Here is an 18,562-nt window from a genome sequence, read left to right on the forward strand (position 1 = left end):
GGGCACGTCCTACCAAGAGGAGCCCCCGGTATAGACCCAGGACACGCTGGAGAAATTATATCTCTCAGCTGGTCTGAGAACGCCTTGGGGTCCCCCTGGATGAGCTGGTGGAGGTAGCTGGGGAAAGGGAGGTCTGGGGTTCTCTGCTTAGGCTGCTGCCCCTGCAACCAGGCCCTGGATCAGCAGAAGAAGAATGGATAGATGGATGGAAACTCTATATCCATCCATCCATCCATCCATCCATTCTCTTTCACTTATCCTTTTCAGGGTCACAGGGGGCTGGAGCCTATCCCAGCTGTCATAGGGCACGAGACAGGGTACACCCTGTACAGGTTGCCAGCCTGTCGCAGGGTTAACACAAAGAGAGACAGACAACCATTCACACTCACATTCACACCTATGGGCAATTTAGAGTGACCAATTAACCTAACCCCACTAATTGCCTGTCTTTGGACTGTGCGAGGACACCGGGGTACCGGGAGAATATAATATAATGTTCTTCTTCTATTAAAAAAAAAACAAAAAAACAAACAAGAAAAAAAGAAAGAAAAAATGCTTGGAAGTCCATTATGAATGTATATACGGTTCAGAATCACTCAATGCAAAGCTATATGAGTTTAAAAGTATATAGCTATAAAGGTTCTCAAATGAATGATCTACATAGACCATAAGCACTAATAAGCAGAAAGTCTATGCCAGAATCATTTGGAGTTCAAACCAAAAAAAGGCTAAATTATGTGATTACTTTTTATTTTATTTTTTGTTTTAGAATGTAACAATCTGTAGGAAGAGGCATAAATGTGTAGCAGTCGAGATATCATATGAAAGCTGCCTGTCAGCCTTCAAATTCTTCTGTCTTCTGAAATTCTTCTGTTTTTTTTTTTATTTGTCTAAGTTACTAAATTTGCATTTGAATGGATAACATACAGCTCTGGTATTCAAGTCTTGTTTAGTCAGTGACTTTGAAAACATGTCAGCATTTTTTCAGGTTTACTCAGTAGCTCAAGGCTTGCCTTTTGGCAGGAACACACTTAATCACACAACAACCACCTGTAGATAAGATCTATTAAGAAAATCTATTCACACAATAATATTTCAGAGCAGCACACTGCAAATTCAACTAATCATGGATGTGTTGAGTACTTGACCCAGGGCAAGAAAGCTATTACTCAGAGAAAGGGAGTGAAACATTGCATTTCTGTCCAGGATTCATCAGTCTGAGGATTTAGTCCAGCATCATTAAGGTCAGATGTTTTATACTCCTGTTTCCCAGGTCTTGGCCAGCAACAATAAATAATAATAATAATAAAAAACTGTCAGAGGTACAATGCTGGGTTCGGATAAATAATAATTCAGCTTTTAAGCTTCCAGTATATCAATAAAAACAAAGAACCTGGACGTGATTTCTTCAACGAGTAGAAAACTCTTTTTGTAGAGCAGGCATTTGTTTCCTGGATTCACCTGCTTATTAAAGTAATACATTCCACTGAAGATGAAAATGAGTTGAAAGCCTTGGCAAGATATTCTACGTGTTGAGTGATGGCAACAATGGGAGTCATGACAGAGCTGTGGGGAAGCACTTCTTAACTGCTGAGATAAAATGAATGTTTACTCTGAGTCACTTAGTACGGGCCTGTCTGACACACTGTACTCGCTTGTGCATTTTGTTGCTGTCTGCTTAATAAAATACATGATCATGTACACTGACCAATAACACTGAGTTTTGAAAATAAAGACAGTAAAATAATACAGTGCCATATTTTTGTGTCTGCAAAGAATAACTGAGAAGTTCTTATTCAGTTTTCTTGCCACTGAGGCCCAAACTTTTCGAAAATACTGCATCGATAATTTTTACAAGCAATGACTATAATTCACTCCCTCTAGTTGTAATTTTGAAAATAATCGTATCAGTATGACTGACTGACATGTCTCATTTGCTAGTGGCAGGTTCATTCACAGGTCGCTATAAATGCACTTTGTTTTGATCAATTGAAATTGTGACTGGCTGTCAGCGGAGCAGCTAATACATATACCACTGACAGTTTCATTGCTTTTTTAATCAGTGTTTGATTCACTGTAGTTATGGATCGATATTTGGTTGATTGTACAAACAGAATTTCTTTTAAGTAAATAATGGTTTACTTTGTTAATGATTTGTTATTTTAATGTCATTAAGGTTGGATGATATTTAAAAAAATATGTAGAATGCATCTTTGGCTCTTAGCCAACATAAAGATGATATATGTGATAGCTACATACTTTAATCGGGTTTCAAATAGTCACCTGCTATTTGAAAGAGCCTGACTGACTTGAAAAGATAGTGTCACTCATTTTATGACGCTTATGCGTCAGTTCAAAAAGTAAGATCTGTATTCACTTGTCTGTCTGCTTTCCTCGGTTCCTCGGTATTTGCCTGCTAGTTAGATAACCCGTAAGCTGGAGAAGGAATGGCGTCTCACTAAATTAGAAGATGCTCATTCAGCCTGGAAAAAGAGTTTGTTGCTCTATAAAAAAGCCCTCCGTAAAGCTAGGACATCTTACTATTCATCATTAATTGAAGAAAATAATAACAACCCCAGGTTTCTTTTCAGCACTGTAGCCAGGCTGACAAAGAGTCAGAGCTCTGTAGAGCCGAGTATTCCTTTCACTTTATCTAGTAGTGACTTCATGAATTTCTTTACAAATAAAATTTTAGACATTAGAGAAAAATTATTCATAACCATCTCAAAGATTTATCTTCATGTTCGGCTGCTTTCAGCACTGCTGGTATTTGTTTAGACTCTTTCGCTCCAGTTGATCTTAGTTAACTTCAATAGTTACTTCCTCCAAACCAGCAACATGTTTATTAGATCCCATTCCTACTAGACTGTTCAAAGAACTCTTTCCAATTATCAATGCTTCAATCCTAAAAGTGATCAATCTGTCTTTATTAGTTGGCTATGTACCACAGGCCTTCAAGGTGGCTGTAATTAAATGGCTACTTAAAAAGCCATCACTGACCCAGCTGTCTTAGCTAATTATAGGCCAATCTCCAACCTTCCTTTTCTCTCAAAGACTCTTGAAAGATTTTTTGTAAAACAGCTAACTGATCATCTGCAGAGGAACGGTTTATTTGAAGAGTTTCAGTCAGGTTTCAGAATTCATCACAGTACAGAAACAGCATTAGTGAAGGTTACAAATGATCTTCTTACAGCCTCTGACAGTGGACTCATCTCTGTACTTGTCCTGTTGGACCTCAGTGCAGCTTTGATACTGTTGACCGTAACATTTTATTACAGAGATTAGAGCATGCTATAGGTATTCTTGTACTCGGCCCCACAAATCTTGGAAAACATGGTGTCAAACTAGATACTTACTCTGGATGGCATTACTTTGGCCTACAGTAACACTGTGAGAAATCTTGGAGCCATTTTTGACCAGGATATGTCCTTCAATGCACATATTAAATAAATATGTAGGACCACTTTTTTTGCATTTGTGCAATATTTCTAAAATTAGAAACATCCTTTTTCAGAGTGATGCTGAAAAGCTAATTCATGCATTTATTACTTCTAGGCTTGACTATTGTAATTCATTATTATCAGGCTGTCCTAAAAGCTTTTTGAAAAGCCTTCAGCTGATCCAAAATGCTGCAGCTAGAGTACTGACAGGGACTAGAAAGAGAGAGCTTATTTCTCCCATATTGGCTTCTCTTCATTGGCTCCCTGTTAAATCTAGAATAGAATTTAAAATCCTTCTCCTCACATACAAGGTCTTGAATAATCATTTTATCTTAAAGACCTTATAGTACCCCAACAGAGCACTTCGCTCTCAGATTGCTGGCTTGTGGTTCCTAGGATACTTAAGAGTAGAATGGGCGGCAGAGCCTTCAGTGCCTACCTGTCATTCTTCTTTGCAGACTCATTTGTGCAACCCACCTCCTCCCCATCTCCACCTCACCCAAGTCACTCAGCGTGCCATCCAATCCCCCATCTTTATCTTCGCCACCACCAGCGTCTAGACTCCGGGGGGTGGGGTGGGGTTGGTGGTTCTACCCTAACTCCTGTCATCGCTGGGATTCCGTTCTGCTTTGATGGGCCATCGGAGTCTAATCACGAAATAGCTTGATGGAATTATGTATATCAATAAATCATAAGGTTCAACTCTTCTCAATGATCTCTCTTTATTGAATTAGCCTTCAGTTAGATACCTTCCTACTTACATTATACATAGTTATAATCAAGGATACCATGACTTCTCCTTTTGTTGTCTGACTACACTTAATTCTACTAAAGGAGAGGAAAATTTTTCAGCTAAATGTTAACTTGACAAGAAATTGCAACGTAGAAAAACAGAAAGATATGTGGAGGACAATCTATCAATATAGCAAATGTTCTCTGAAAAAGACTCATTTTTTAACTCATATGTAAGTTTCTTTTAATTTTGCCCAAATGTACCATTTACCAGGGAAATTCCACAGTTTTATAGCAAAGCAGGGTTATTTGAGTTTTAGTTACCATCAGTCTCTTCTTCAAATGTGACATTTCTCTTAGCAGCAAAGGCTGACAGTCTATTTCTATGGCATAAGGAAAACCAGAATGCATAGGACTTCACAGTCACTTTTTATGCTTGTAAATAAATGTTTATATGAGAGAGCCTGCTCAAAATCTCATGAATGCAGCATTTCACATATCATGTTTTAATGAGACAAACTCAGAACACCCAGCCGGTACATTTGACAGCACAAAGCTTTGGGGCTAGTACATCACACTGCATGAAAGGCACATTTTGACTGGCATCTTGACAGTTCCACTCAAGCTGACAGATCTGGCTCTGGCACAGTTCAAAGTGTTGAAAAATCCATGCTTTCTTTGTTGTCCTGTGGTGCTTCATTCCCACACTGCACAAAAGTTTTGTTTGTTGGTTTGTTTGCTTTTTTTTTTTTTTTTAACTCATTATACAGGCTTGTATTCTATTTGATAGCTCTGTTATTCTCCCTTTGTCCCATTATTGATCATCACCACCATGCATGGATGACCAGGTCAGTGCGTGTGTGATCTGATTTTAGAACATGTCCCTGTTCTGACATCCACTGTGATGTAGCACAACATGAAGAGGACATTCATTAACAAATAATGATACATTTTGTACATTAAATATAAATTTGGGATAATGTAAGGTCCAATGCATCTAGTGTGGTGTCACAGACTGAGAAGCCACAACAACGGCCCCTGGAGCCTGAGACAGACAGACAAAGACCCAAGAAACCCAGGTGGCCCGCAGGCCTCCCAAAAGCACTGAAGACCTGAGACCACACATCCTGATGATAACCGCGTGCCCAACCTCGAATAAGGAGGAGGGAGGTCCCAGCTGGGGGTCCACGGCCAAAGGGCAAGAGCCCCACAGAATCAGAGACAACGGGCAGACCCTGCCAGAAGCCAGTCATCCCAGCACAAGATGAGTGCCATGCACCAGGGTCCCAGGTGCCTGAGAACCGCCTGACACCCAGCAGAGACTCCCCCGCCTCCTGAGTGGGCAGCAATGACCAGTGAGGATCAAATTATTTTAAGGTCTACATTTATGAGATCAGACGGTAGTTGGATGGGAGTGTAGGGTCTTTGCCTGGTTTAAAAGGTAGGCTAATGTTGGCACAGTTCAAGTTTGGAGATAATGTGTGATCATTCTGAAAAAAAGTGGGTGCCAGCATAGGCCAAAATTCATTATGAAACTCTGCTGGAAAATCATCTCGACCTGGGGCTTTATTTGGAAGATTCTGTAGGGCTTCATGGAATTCAGATATTCAGAATCCAGAGCCACGACCTGTTCATCATTTAGTTTTGATAGTTTCATACTGTTAAGAATTTCTTTAATTCTGTGATGAGTATGAAGCTTCATAAAAGTGTTTGTTATGGATCATGAGAAATGTTCCCAGTCAAGTCTAATAGAATAAGTAGTACTACTAGTTGTTTTTTCTTTATTTAGTTTTGACTGGTTAGTGAGGAATTTTCCAGGTTTATTACCATGTTCAAAGTTTTCCAAGTGCAGCCTCTGTCCCAGAAACTGTGTCTTCTTATCAATTATTTAATTCTAGTTTTTGTTTTTTCTGGTTGCTAATTATACATTCTTGTGGTGAGGCAGCTTCAAAATATTTAACTTTTTGTTCTAATACAAGTATTTCTTCTTCTTTGTTTTTCTTATGTGAGCAATAAGACATTGTTTTGGCCTGGATGACTGCCTTTCCTGCTTCCCAAAGAACACATGACGATATTCCTGGCAGGTCATTATTTTCTAAGTATGTTGCCCACTCCTTTTTGAAATAGTTAATGAAATCTTATTAAGTAGTGATGAATTAAATCTCATTTCTAACTGGTGGTGTGATGCTTTTGTGTGTCAGACGGATGGATACAGGTGCATGATCACTGATGAGTGTGCGTGTCTGTGATATCATAATCATAATGGAGCTGCTAACTAAAACGTGCAGTGTCAGAGTGATCAGAAAGTGAAGGCGGTGTGAAAAAAGGCAGGGGTCATGGTCCAAATACATTAGCAATAGAGAAGAAATGCAGGTTTAAGGCACTTCCAGGACTAACTTCATCTTTTAGACAAAGAAGCCTTCTGCAGCAAACCAACAAGAACCATCAATGCAAACATCACATTTACTGTTCATGTAAGTAACAGACATAGAAGCCGAAAAATGCCGAGTTGTCAGCTCACTTTATTTAATAACCTACACCCCCCCACCACCAATAGTTATTGCATTTAAAAGAAAAAGAAATACTCAAAATGCGGTGAAACAGGAAAAGTGGCAAAGCGGGTGCATCCTTGTTCAAAACTTTGCTTCTTAGGGTCGACAGTTGATAATTTTGTACATGTTTAACACTGACATGGAATCTACTGAAATCCAAGACTCCCCCCCCCCAAACGTGACAATACACATACTGGAATTTTTTTAACGGACTAAATAATTCACCTTGAAATGAAAGAATATCACCACTGGTGAACAAAAACAACTACAGTATTTGCAGTGCATATAAAAGTAATAAATAACACTGGATATGATAACCTGTAAATGTATGTACATAAACTTTTAGGGTCACAATGCATAGCAAGACCTGGTAGTACCACTACAATACTCCTAAGCTACAGTAATCAGTTCTCTTATGTGTGAAAATTTAAAAAATGTACGGTAAAAAAAAAAATCACTTTCTCAGTAAACTTCTATGGAGGTTTACTGAGAAAGGCAGAGGAAAAACATGCAAAACATCTCTAATGGGGCCGCGGTGTCTGAAGCATGGGAGCCAGTTGTAGAAATGTGAGGGGGAGGGATGGGTAATGTGACAAAAGGAATAACACAAATTGTCTTTAGATGGGCTCACAATGAAATTTTGAGGTAAAGACTGCTCGGAGTACTGGCTGATGCTGTAGTGGCAGGAAGTGCTGAGTGAGATCAATAGAGATTAGCCAACGCTGTAATAGAATACACATAAGCCTGGTGTCGGTGTAATATGGAGAGTTACTTTGCTCTCTGTGTGGTTTATTTTAAGGGGCAATCTCTGCAGATATAATCCTGCCCTGAGGAAATCTGGGGAACATGTCATTTCCTTTAATTGTTCATGATACAATCATTCTGTTTTTAAAAACAATAGCACAGAGTGAGTCACATCTTGGTGAGAAAATAAAATCCAGTGATAAACAATAACTAGACATAGAAAAACAAAAACAAACTACTGCAGATCTATGATATGTGAAATCTCATTCAGACAGATCACATACACACACATCCACACACACACACACGCACACACAGCGGCATCTGCATAAGCTTTAAAAACATCCTCCCACGTTTGCTTTGTGCTTCATGTTACTGCTAATGTTGCAAAATTTCATGTGCAGATCAAGATTTTCCTTCTTTCCATGATTAGTGTTAAACCAGCAGACAATAGTGAGTGGCCTGCAAATGTGAATAAATCAAAAAAATTAATTGGCAAGTGATTATGGATACATATTTCCAAAGGGGGAAAATACAGTCTTATACAGCTCTACAAAAGTAGTCCAGCTATAAATTACAGCAATGTCAATCACCACTCAATATGCGCTCAATCTCCTCTAGTCTTTTCAAGGCAGCTTCTCTTTTTTTCTCTATATCTTTAATGTCTTTGGTGGACTTAACCTTAGTCTGCTTGTCCGACTGGCTACTATCTAAAGATTTTGATTGGTCCACACCCACACCTCTGACACTTTCTGTAGAGGATTTCCGTTCATTCTTCTCATCCCCAGCCTCCCTTCCAACAGCATTAGCACCCCTCCCTTCCTCTCCACCCTCAACAACCTCTTCCGTGCCCTCCTTAGCTCTCTGTGGCACTTCCTCCTTGGATGATGTGGTTGCTCCCTCAGTGGTAGCTGAAGACAGTGGTTGGCCTGCTGCGCTCATGGCAGCCATCTTGCTACGTACAATACTCAAGTGGCGACGCACATACTCCTCGTTTGGTGCCAGGGCCAGTGTTTCCTCCAGGCATCGTTCGGCTCGTGGCAGGTCACGCTCCTCAAAATAGACCACGCACAAGTTGTGCTTTCCTTGGACATTGGTAGGGTCCATACCTAAAATGCGCTCAAAACAGGCCTTGGCACCCTGGGTGTCCTTCTTGTGATTCATGAGGATGTCACCCTTAAGGATAAGGCCCTTGATGTGCTCTGGGTGGTGGCGCAACAACTCATCCAACACAGGCAGTGCATCCACTTCACGTTTTGATTGAGAGTAGAGCAATGCTAGGTTAAACAGGGCACTGCGGAAGCCAGCCTGCAGACCAATAGCTTTGCGCATCCACCGTTCAGCTGCTGCATTTTCATTGGCATCCATGGCCAACATGCCAAGGTTGAAATAGCCATTGGCATCATCGGGCTCCTCCTCCACATAGATGAGGAAACGACGATTAGCTTCAGGCCAGAACTTCGGCTCGCCTGTCACAGGAAGCAGACACACAGCATAGCGTGACTTTGGGTAATCAAATGTTGATATTAAACCACATCAGTTTCATTTCATGCACCTAGTTTATGTGCATTGTGCAAGGTTTTCATTCTTAGCTGACAGTTTAAAACAATAAAAGCTACATTATGACAAAGTACACTGGAAAGAAACTTTGCAAATACACTGAGTACATGAAAGAAATGTTTTATTTTGCCATCAGGTTTTCTGCAATCTGTTTTCAAAGTTTTAGGTTTTGTCTTTTTTTTTTAGTCTTTTTCCCACAATCACTAAATGGCACAGAGTGTACAATCAGCACCACCAGCTATTTATCCCAGTGTTTTTAATCTACAGCCTCCTGATACCCCCCCCCACCACGGTCAAAAATCCAAGGTCAATGCAATTCAAATACCTAGGGACGGAGGTTTGTTGGAGTCTACATGTGCATGGCCTTTCAGCTTATTTAAAAACCCAGCGCTGCTTTCACTTGAGACATCAATTTACCAAGCAAATTACCTCGGGTCATTAGAGACAATTACCGAGACGAATGAACACAGAAAATCAAAGAAACAAGTACGGGAAGAACAGAATCGATTGTGTGCAGGGAGGAAAACGTCTGGTTCTTCCAAAAATATTCAGACATAGAACTTACAAGAAATTGTACTTGCTGTTAGGACAGTCTATTGTGCTACAGCACACTGTTAAGCTAACCTTTATTGAATTCATTTGTCTATTGCAACACTTGAGGTGGGAACTGTGACATGAAGACTGGAAATTTGCATCACAAATTTGTTCTTGGTCTCAGAACTGTTAAACAATTACTGATTTTATAAAGTGCTGCTAAAATATATTTGCCTCATTCTTGATTTCTTTAGGTTTTTGCACATTTGTCACACATAATACATAATAACATAATAACATAATAAATAATGAGGTTTTTAATTGATTGTCATTTATTAAGGCCTATCCAAAACTTAAGAGAGAATTTTAAAGAATGCTGAGGTGAAGGTGCTGCAAAAAGTCTGACGCTAGCCTAAATATTCACTTCTTGCTAATGTTGTTTGAATCATCCTTTGTGGCATTAAATAAAAGTGCTGTACTTTATGTTTTTAGCCCCTTACAATACACGACGTACTTGGATTAACCTGCAGCAGGAATGTTTTGGCAGTAGTCTGGTATGTTTTACTAAAGCAAACTGTATTGGGTGGAGAAGCTAACAAATGTTTTTGTTGATGAAGGATGAACTGACAGAAACTTGGCTATGAACACAGAGTTACTGCACTTTCAAAATAAGGGCAAGTTCTTGTAGCTGGTTACACCCTAAAGGTAATCAAGGTTATTTTTTTTAGCAAGTGACAAGTAGGGCTTTCCATTATGAGCAAGAGTTCTGGTTTTACTCCAACTGAACACTGGATTAGACTTTAACTGTACTCACCAGACTCCTGCATGAGAAGTGCTGAGTTGAAGAGCGCCAGCTTGTGGCGTGGGTTGAGCTCCAGGGCATGGTTGAAGTTCTTCAGGGCTTCAGACGGGTCTTTCATTTCGATGTTGACGATGGCCAGGTTATACCACAGGTCAGCATTGGTGCGATCAAGCTCTAAGGCTCGGAGATAGGCATCCCGGGCTTCTGTGAGCTTGTTCATCTTTAGAAGCAGTTCCCCCCTGGGGGGAGGGAAAAAAACATCAATCATTCTTTGTTGGAGGTGAAAACTAAAATCATGACATACAAACACTAATGCTTACTGCAAACCTTAATTATAAATGAGAAAGCACAAATGTTTGACAATAATAAATTTAAAGTCAAGAATATATATGTTGGATTTTAAATTTTAGAAAGACTGACAGATTAAAAACAAAGCAAAAACAAAACTTGCCTGCTGATGTAAGCTTGTTTGAAGTCTGGTCTCATGCTTATTGCTTGTCGGTAGAGCTGATCGGCCTCCTCAAGCCGCGAGTCGTTGGCCCGGATCAGATTTGCCAGGTTTATGTAAACATTGAGATGGTTAGGGGCAACACGTGTCGCATACTTCTTACCAGGAATAACCTAATGAGTGGCCAACAAACATTTCATTAGTATCACTGCTTGTGTAACATCAAATAATGAAGAGAATTAGAGGGGAGTGGAAGGAATTCTTCCTTATCATAGCATTACAAAGTTTTGATAGTCACAAGATTTCTGGTCCCTCCAGTTTGGCTCAGTGTTTACCTAATCATGGGTAATCATGTACCTTGATTGCTTTTACCTAGCAGGATTTTTCCTGAACAGAAGACATTTTGGTGCTGCACCAACAAGGTTCTGCCCAGACCAAGTCCCCAAGATAATTATTATTTTTTAACCAGTTTTCTTAATTGTGATAAAGATAATACATGTTTCTGTCAGGTACGGTGACAGATGAAGGTTGACCAATCTCGCTTAGGCCAAGAAAAACTCTGCATACATACAGTATTTATGGCATCACTGTTCCCAAGAAAGTGATGGGATGTAAATAAAATAAATATAAATACAAATTATATTGTTAGGGTATGATTAACTAGTTATCTCTCAACTTAATCAGGTGCAGTAAACCAGGAAAAAATGATCCCACAGGGAGTGTGATATATTCTTGTTGAACTACAGTTTTTCAACTTGAAGGCAAATGCACAAAAAATATATATAGAAAAAAAGAAAAGCAAAGAAAAGAAGAAAGAAATCCAAATCAAATCAAAAGAGCAAGCTGCAGATGGACAATAAGAGATGAGACTCTGGAGAAACCAACAGTTGGTAATAAAACAAGCAAAAGAACAGAAATTCATAAATGATTTAATACTCCCATGATCTGATTGAATGAGTCTTGTTGCTGTATGCTGCACAATCTGCCACCATCAGGTGGTAAGGGGTGCCTACAACAAGCCTCACTAGAATGAGTGCATAAAAGGAAGCAGATAATAAAAACAAAATATATGATAAAATACCTGTGGCATGAGGGACTTCGCAACCAAGTAAGCGTCTTCTGCCTCTTTGGACTTGTTCAAGTTCTTGTAGGTTCTGCCAACATTCATGTGAGCACCAATATCATCTGCAGCAACAATGTGCAAAGAATGAGAAAGAACAACAACAACAAAAAAATCTTTCCCGTCTGACTGATACAGTGTGTTTTACCACATTTACTAAACAAGGCAACATAAAATACCAATAAGTATAAATAGATCAAAGTATAAATGATGATTACAACAACAATGGTATAAAGAGAAAACATGCATTATTATTTTGAGGAGCTTAGAAGCAAACTCAATCCTTCTGGGAACAAATAAGAAAAGTGAAGCTTTTAAAGAGGTCAGTTTGGAGAAGCAGGACTGATGTTTGCTGATTAGCATAGCAGGAAATCCTCACTGGGTAAATGTGTTTACATTGTTAATCTTGGGGAAACACTCGTGGGTGATGAACCGGTAAAACTGTTGATGTCTCAGTTTATGGTAGACTTCCTCAAAAGTAAAGGCATGAAGCATAAACTTAAAAAAACAAAGCAAACAGGGAAAGGCCCAAGATGTTGAAACTGCACACTTTTGTAGTAAGAGTACACTGAAGTTCTGCGTTGAGTGCAGTCATGAGATCTTGGAGTATAATGAATGGACTCATAACAACTGGCTGCCTATTAACTACGTGTCAAGTAAAGTTTAAAAAAAAAAAAGCTTCTTGGGCTTGCAATTGAAATCCAGGGGAATTTTTGGGTCATATTTTTAGACATGAGTAAGTGTTACTATATACGCATTTAATCCTACAACAGTCACCCTTTTCATTACTTCAAAGACTGCTGTAGAATTAACTCATTCAGTTAACCTCATTACACAAAACACCCCGTTGCATGTGAATTTGCCGCCCATTTTGTGCAGCCTATATTTAATTTCTCAGTGATTTTGTGTTTGTTCTTTGGCTTTTTCTCATAATGTCAGATCTCATTTTTTAATTACACATTACAATTTTCCATTCATTTTGTTTTAGTTCCACTGTGGACTATAGGAAAACAGGCAAATGCATCAACAGAAGCCATTTGAACACTAGACAACATCCTGAAGAGTTCCTATTAAATGAAAGTGGGTCGAAGCAGTAACTCAAACAGTTTATGATACATCATCAATGCAATCTGAAGTAGCAGTACTGGCTTAACAGATGACACTGTTACAGTGTTTAAAACTGACAAAGCAATAATGAATAATGAACTTATAACTTCCTTAAATTGCTATTTGAATATGAAGAAGAAAAAAAGTCATATTTCTTGTGTAACTGTAATCTCCAAGTGTAATTGTACAATAGTTGCTCCATGAATTCTTAAAATATATTTATATAAATATATAAATCATCATGACAAACACAAAAACCACATTAGATAAAACCATACCCTGTCAGAAGACATAACCAAAAAGCACACTGAAATGTAGTTGCTTAATATCCCCACAAATTAAAACATGAACAATGTTATGGGAAGCAGAATGAGAACCTCCGACACTCAAGCTAGAATTACCTCCTCATGGTTGTATCCAACCACCAGTGAAACTTTACACGTACAGACTCCAAACATGGTTTCTGGCAGAAAAGTAAATAGGCCTGGGGTCTATTATGGGCCTTAAAGCAAACAGACTCACATAGACTGATGGATGATTTAGTCCATCATAAACAGTAGACATACTGTATCAGCTGAACAATGTAAGCTGTACGTTTGCTGTATATGAACAAGGTGCTTGGTGCTCTTGTTAACTTTCTTTTCATGGTGGAAGGGGAAAATAATCAGCCAGCTTGACTCCTCACCCCCAGCCATAACTGTAAGAACATTCACCAAATTAGTGTTTTGAAGCAGATACCCTGTACTGGACAGTGTTTCTGTCTCTGCATACCTGTTGGAACAGGTAGAACAAGAGAGCTAGCTTCTCTGAACACAAAGATAAATATTTTTAAAAGTGCACCGTTCAGTACCTTTAATCTTAAGAAACAATTTGACAACTGCTGCTGGATTTCTCGTCACTTGCATGACACCATCCTCCCATTTTCAATGATTTATTAATGGAATTAAAATGTCTCACCTGGTTGGACTCGAGTGGCCTGAAGAAAATACCGTAGGGCCTTTGCATAATTGTTCTGGTTCTCTAAAGCATGGCCAACATTATTCCACAACTTGGCATTGTTTTTGTTGACCTGAAGTGGGAGACAATTAAGGAGAAATGACAATAAGCTTGTTCAGTTTTGTAAGTGTCTGATTAATCATTTAGAAAAGATCTGTTAAGACGGTTTAATCATAATTTTAGCACAAGGTGTTTACAGACATTGGAAATGTTTCCATCATACCTTCAGCGCAGAGGTGAAGAGAGTATATTCTGACTCCCAGTCCCAATTTCTGTGGAATGTTTTGACTGCATGTGTCGTTAACAGCACTCCAATCATCAACCAGGAAATTTTCTTCAATTGTCTACAAAGGAACATTTAAATTGATATTTATCTGCTTAATACAACAAACCAAATCACTTCAAACTCTTCACATATAATAGTTCGGAACCTGAATCCCTGCACCAATATTAAAAAAAGGGTAAAATCAAAGCCACTAACAACTAGGCTAACTCATATGTTTGGAGTAGTAATGTCCTCTTGGGGAAGGGGGGGGTTCCAGGTATGAGAAAGTGTTTTCTGTTGTTCACACTTCTGAGGCACAAATACTTAAGAACTTACCCTTTATGTGAGACCATCTTGAATCCATGTGCAACAAGAACACAGAAACCCATACTGGGAACATAAAGTACCCTCTCTGCCACAACAAATCCCACAGGGAAGAAGAGATTGGATGCTGGAATAAAAGGCAGAACAATCAAAGACAGGGCCTGGAGGAGACAAAAGAAAAATAATAATAATGTCAGTTCACATGAGGAATGCTCACAGGTCTTCAATAAAATGAGTAATAAACACGCAATAAGTATAAAAATTTTTTTTAAAAGCTGATGCTAGCAGTTAATTCTGCTTCCCCTCGCACATGCTGAAGATTAATGGCATATTGGTAAAATATGTTCAAGCTTCTTGATGTCAAAAGATTCATATCCGGCTTGAGCAAGAAAATATACCTAGCAAAATCTTCAAAAACAAATAAAAACAAACAAAAAACAACCAAACCTCAGTGATTTTTGGCATGTGCTAAATGTTGATGCTCCTCTGATGCTTAAATCTCATTCACTTATAGGTGGGCAGGTTAAAATTTGTAATTAGAAATGATGATTGGTGACAGCAGAAAAAAACAAAACTAAGTTTTGTTGCTTTTGTATGAGAATAAACACTTTATCATTATAAGCACATTATCCTCAGGTTTCACACCACTGATCAGATAATAGAAGCAGTGTCTAGATGCTAGCTACATGGTGATGTAAGAATGAGACAGATGATTGGCAGAAAAACAATCTTGGCATGATGTCACACCAGCCATGATGCCAGTAGGTTCTCACCCATCTTTGACCTCTGCCACCTGCAAAATTTTTTGATTATAGCTTGCACATTTGCGAAACTACTGAATTGATAAAAACTTAACCAAATTCTGCCCTGATGCAGACAAAAAAATAAATAAAACAGTGTCATCAGTGAAAAAAAATGTTACCAGCCACAGCTGTTCCTGCTAATCAAAGAAACAACGAGCAGTTTAATTTTTCATGGGCAACCTTTGTGCACAGTCAGTAGACACCACAACTGGAAAAAGTCATTTGAGAATAGGGCTCCTCAGAGGACAGTGGTTATCTAAAAGTATTTAATAACATCTCATGCTCCATGTTAGACAGCTAGCAGCCTTGCAATGATGCAGTATGTTGATGTGTTGTGATATTGTTATGCAACATATTCCAAAAGGCTCTTACCAATCCAGTGTAAACACTGCAAAGGTCATAACTCAATTTATTTTGTGCTGATTTGTGTTCCCCTTTCTAAAACTGAAGCTTAGAGCAATATTGTGAGCAAGTTTACTGACCTTTAAGCATGAGAGTCATGAACCTATTGCACAACAGATGCTAATTTGTTTCTGTGTACCTCTATAAACTTTCACCACCCATTCATCCCTTCAAAGCTCAAGCAAGAACTTAAGTTTCACTGCTCATTTTCTCTCCAGTTTCTCTCTAATTTACTCCAACAATGTAATGCAGCTCTTAATTTTAAGCTCTTAATTAAAACCATGATGCAAAGACCAAAGGTGAAGAAAAAAAGTAACAGACAGTATGGCAACAAAATGTGTGTCTAGAAAATAATGGTGAACTTTTGTATCAGCTTGCATGTTGATCCCTTGTACAAGTAAGTAGGATAAAGTATCACTATCTGGAATGTTTCCGAAGCAGTGGATATGATGGTTAGACATAAGGAACCACTTTAGCTGATTTTTTAATTTAAAGCCAGTGCCCTCATATTGAATTTTGCATTAAAAACAAACGAAAGGAGTTCCATTATATATAAAATGTTTACATTCAATGAAGCTTTGCATCTTAATCTGTGTGGTGTATTGTGAACCCATATCATTGCAGAGGTGGATAAAGGGTATACAATGAAAATGTAGCAGGTCAATTACAATAAATAAAAAAAAAAGAAAGGAAAAAGTACGTAATATGTTCCCACAAGCAGACAGACAAAGATTTACTGAGTCTTTATAAAAGAAGAAGAAAAAAACAAAACAAAAAACACTTGTTTACGGGCACCATAAACAAAACTCCAACAAAACTTCCAACAATGCACTTTACTTTTTTTTATTATGGCTTATGGAGATTATGTGCTTAAGCTATAACAGAGGTAGCTTTATGTTGAAACACTGTTGTAGCTTGAGCTGGGTATAATGATTGTTGGCAGTAAATGTTGTGCAAATACTTCCAAGAACCTTGCTATGTAACCCAAGCAAGATGGAAACTGCATTTTGCTGAACTTATGTCTCACTAGTAATACTTTGTTTTCTGATCTCTCAACCTTTCTGAATACATATGAACTGTGGTCATGACGAGTGGTGTTCAAAAACCTGCTACTTAAAGTTAGCCTCTAGTGTTGTTCTCCACATTTACTTTGAGCTCCTGAAAAAGGCACTTTGATCTTGTATAGCTCTAAGGATTCCAGGATTGTCCGTAGTGTTGCATTTGCATCTTCTATTAGATTTTCAGAGGGTGCTCTGCCATTCAATGTACCAGTTGTTATTGGGGCTTGGTACTCAATCTCAAAGTGTATGTCGTCCTGGCATCCCCTGCCATAGCATTTGTGTTGTACCTTGTCAAGCTCTAGTTGTGATAGCAGTTGCTTCTTGCAGATGTTGGAACACTCAGCTACTAGTTGTTTCAGTGTCAGTCTGGATGTTGGGTGTCGAAGAGCCCATAGCTCCCACATCCTCTTCACATAGCATTCCAGCAGTTCCATTTATGTCGTATCCTTGTTCCAGTAGCCCAGTTATCATCAGTATGTCCTGGTTCCTCAACACATGACGTGGACCTCAACGTCTGAGCAGGTACGGCTTCAATCATATATTTCTCACACATATTCGGCGGCTGTGTCTAGCCTGCATGCATTGGCATGAACCTCTGACTTGCGCGGGCCACTTAAAAACCCAAAAATCCATGCCCCCCCCCCCCAATCCCCCTGGTCGTCCAATAGTGCCGGCATGTGAAATTTTCTTGGCAAGAAGCCTGTCTTTACTCTCATCAAAATACAAGAGAAAGTGTTGGATTTCCTTGAAAATTTGATTCAAAAACAAACAACACAGGTTGTTGGCTATAAATTGCTAATACTACCCACTCATATGTAAAGTCCTAATGCAATATTTGACCCACTTGCCACTGGGACACAAACTTTGATAAAAGAGCAGTAAATTTAGCCACCTCATATTACCAGTTTTAATTCCCTTTTTATTTAAATAAATACATTTATATAAATATGTAAGTATGCGTACTTGTGAGTAATTTCAAACTTTCTCTCACCATGATGACTGTCTTGGCAGAACTGTGTCTGTAGCGCAGACTATGATAAGCAAGATGACCCAGAAAAATGTAAAACACCAGAGTAGCCAGGTTACGCAGGTCTAGAAGTGACTCCACCAGAGGGATTGTGCCCATAGTCCAGTCACAACAGAGCTCTGAGGGATTCAGCAGGAGCCATGCATTCACAGGAAGTAGGTAGTTGAAAGTCAGTTGTCTGGTGGGTGTAGTGCTGACTGCTGCCGGGTTATCAAATCTACAAGAGCACAGGATAGGGAGAGATGGTAAACAGGGGTATAAACTGACATGACAAAACATTATACTTTCTGAAAAGTCTGAAAAGACATATCTTTGCTGTTCTCAAAACAACCCTGTTCTCTTCTTATCAAAATCTGCCAGGTCATCCAAAATCTTTGCTGGTTTAAAAGCCAAACATTTTTGTATAGAATTGTGCTTTTATTTTATCTGTGATTGGAAGGCTCAAATTAGAGCCTGTCAGATCATCGTTAAGTATTAACCCTATATCGCCGAACATGCCATAATCACCTCAGTGTACTTCAAAAGTGCTGCCGTTCGCACACTTACAGCAACAATTACTGTAATAACCCTATGTTGGTTGTGAAGTGCAGTTTCTCAGCTTTCAGAAACCATTTGAATTCAGCCATGTTAACCAGCTGTTTACGG

The 18,562-nt window shown here is 38.9% G+C and overlaps 1 protein-coding gene across 3 annotated transcripts in view; it reads right to left on the reverse strand.

The window, feature by feature from the left end:
• Window positions 1-6,674: 6,674 nt before the first annotated feature.
• The window catches only part of tmtc3 (transmembrane O-mannosyltransferase targeting cadherins 3), a 29,618-nt gene continuing 17,730 nt past the window's right edge, over window positions 6,675-18,562 (reverse strand). For all 3 annotated transcript variants that reach the window (XM_030731883.1, XM_030731882.1, XM_030731881.1), the window contains exons 7-14: window positions 17,882-18,134; window positions 14,637-14,785; window positions 14,259-14,379; window positions 13,997-14,108; window positions 11,894-11,997; window positions 10,816-10,985; window positions 10,377-10,603; window positions 6,675-8,937 (exon numbers count right to left, since the gene is read on the reverse strand). In XM_030731883.1, coding sequence (XP_030587743.1) covers window positions 8,054-8,937; window positions 10,377-10,603; window positions 10,816-10,985; window positions 11,894-11,997; window positions 13,997-14,108; window positions 14,259-14,379; window positions 14,637-14,785; window positions 17,882-18,134 — 2,020 coding nt within the window. In that variant the 3' untranslated portion in view covers window positions 6,675-8,053. The remainder of the gene's footprint in view (window positions 8,938-10,376; window positions 10,604-10,815; window positions 10,986-11,893; window positions 11,998-13,996; window positions 14,109-14,258; window positions 14,380-14,636; window positions 14,786-17,881; window positions 18,135-18,562) is intronic.

This window comes from Archocentrus centrarchus, chromosome 6 (assembly GCF_007364275.1).
Source record: "Archocentrus centrarchus isolate MPI-CPG fArcCen1 chromosome 6, fArcCen1, whole genome shotgun sequence".
NCBI lineage: Eukaryota > Metazoa > Chordata > Actinopteri > Cichliformes > Cichlidae > Archocentrus > Archocentrus centrarchus.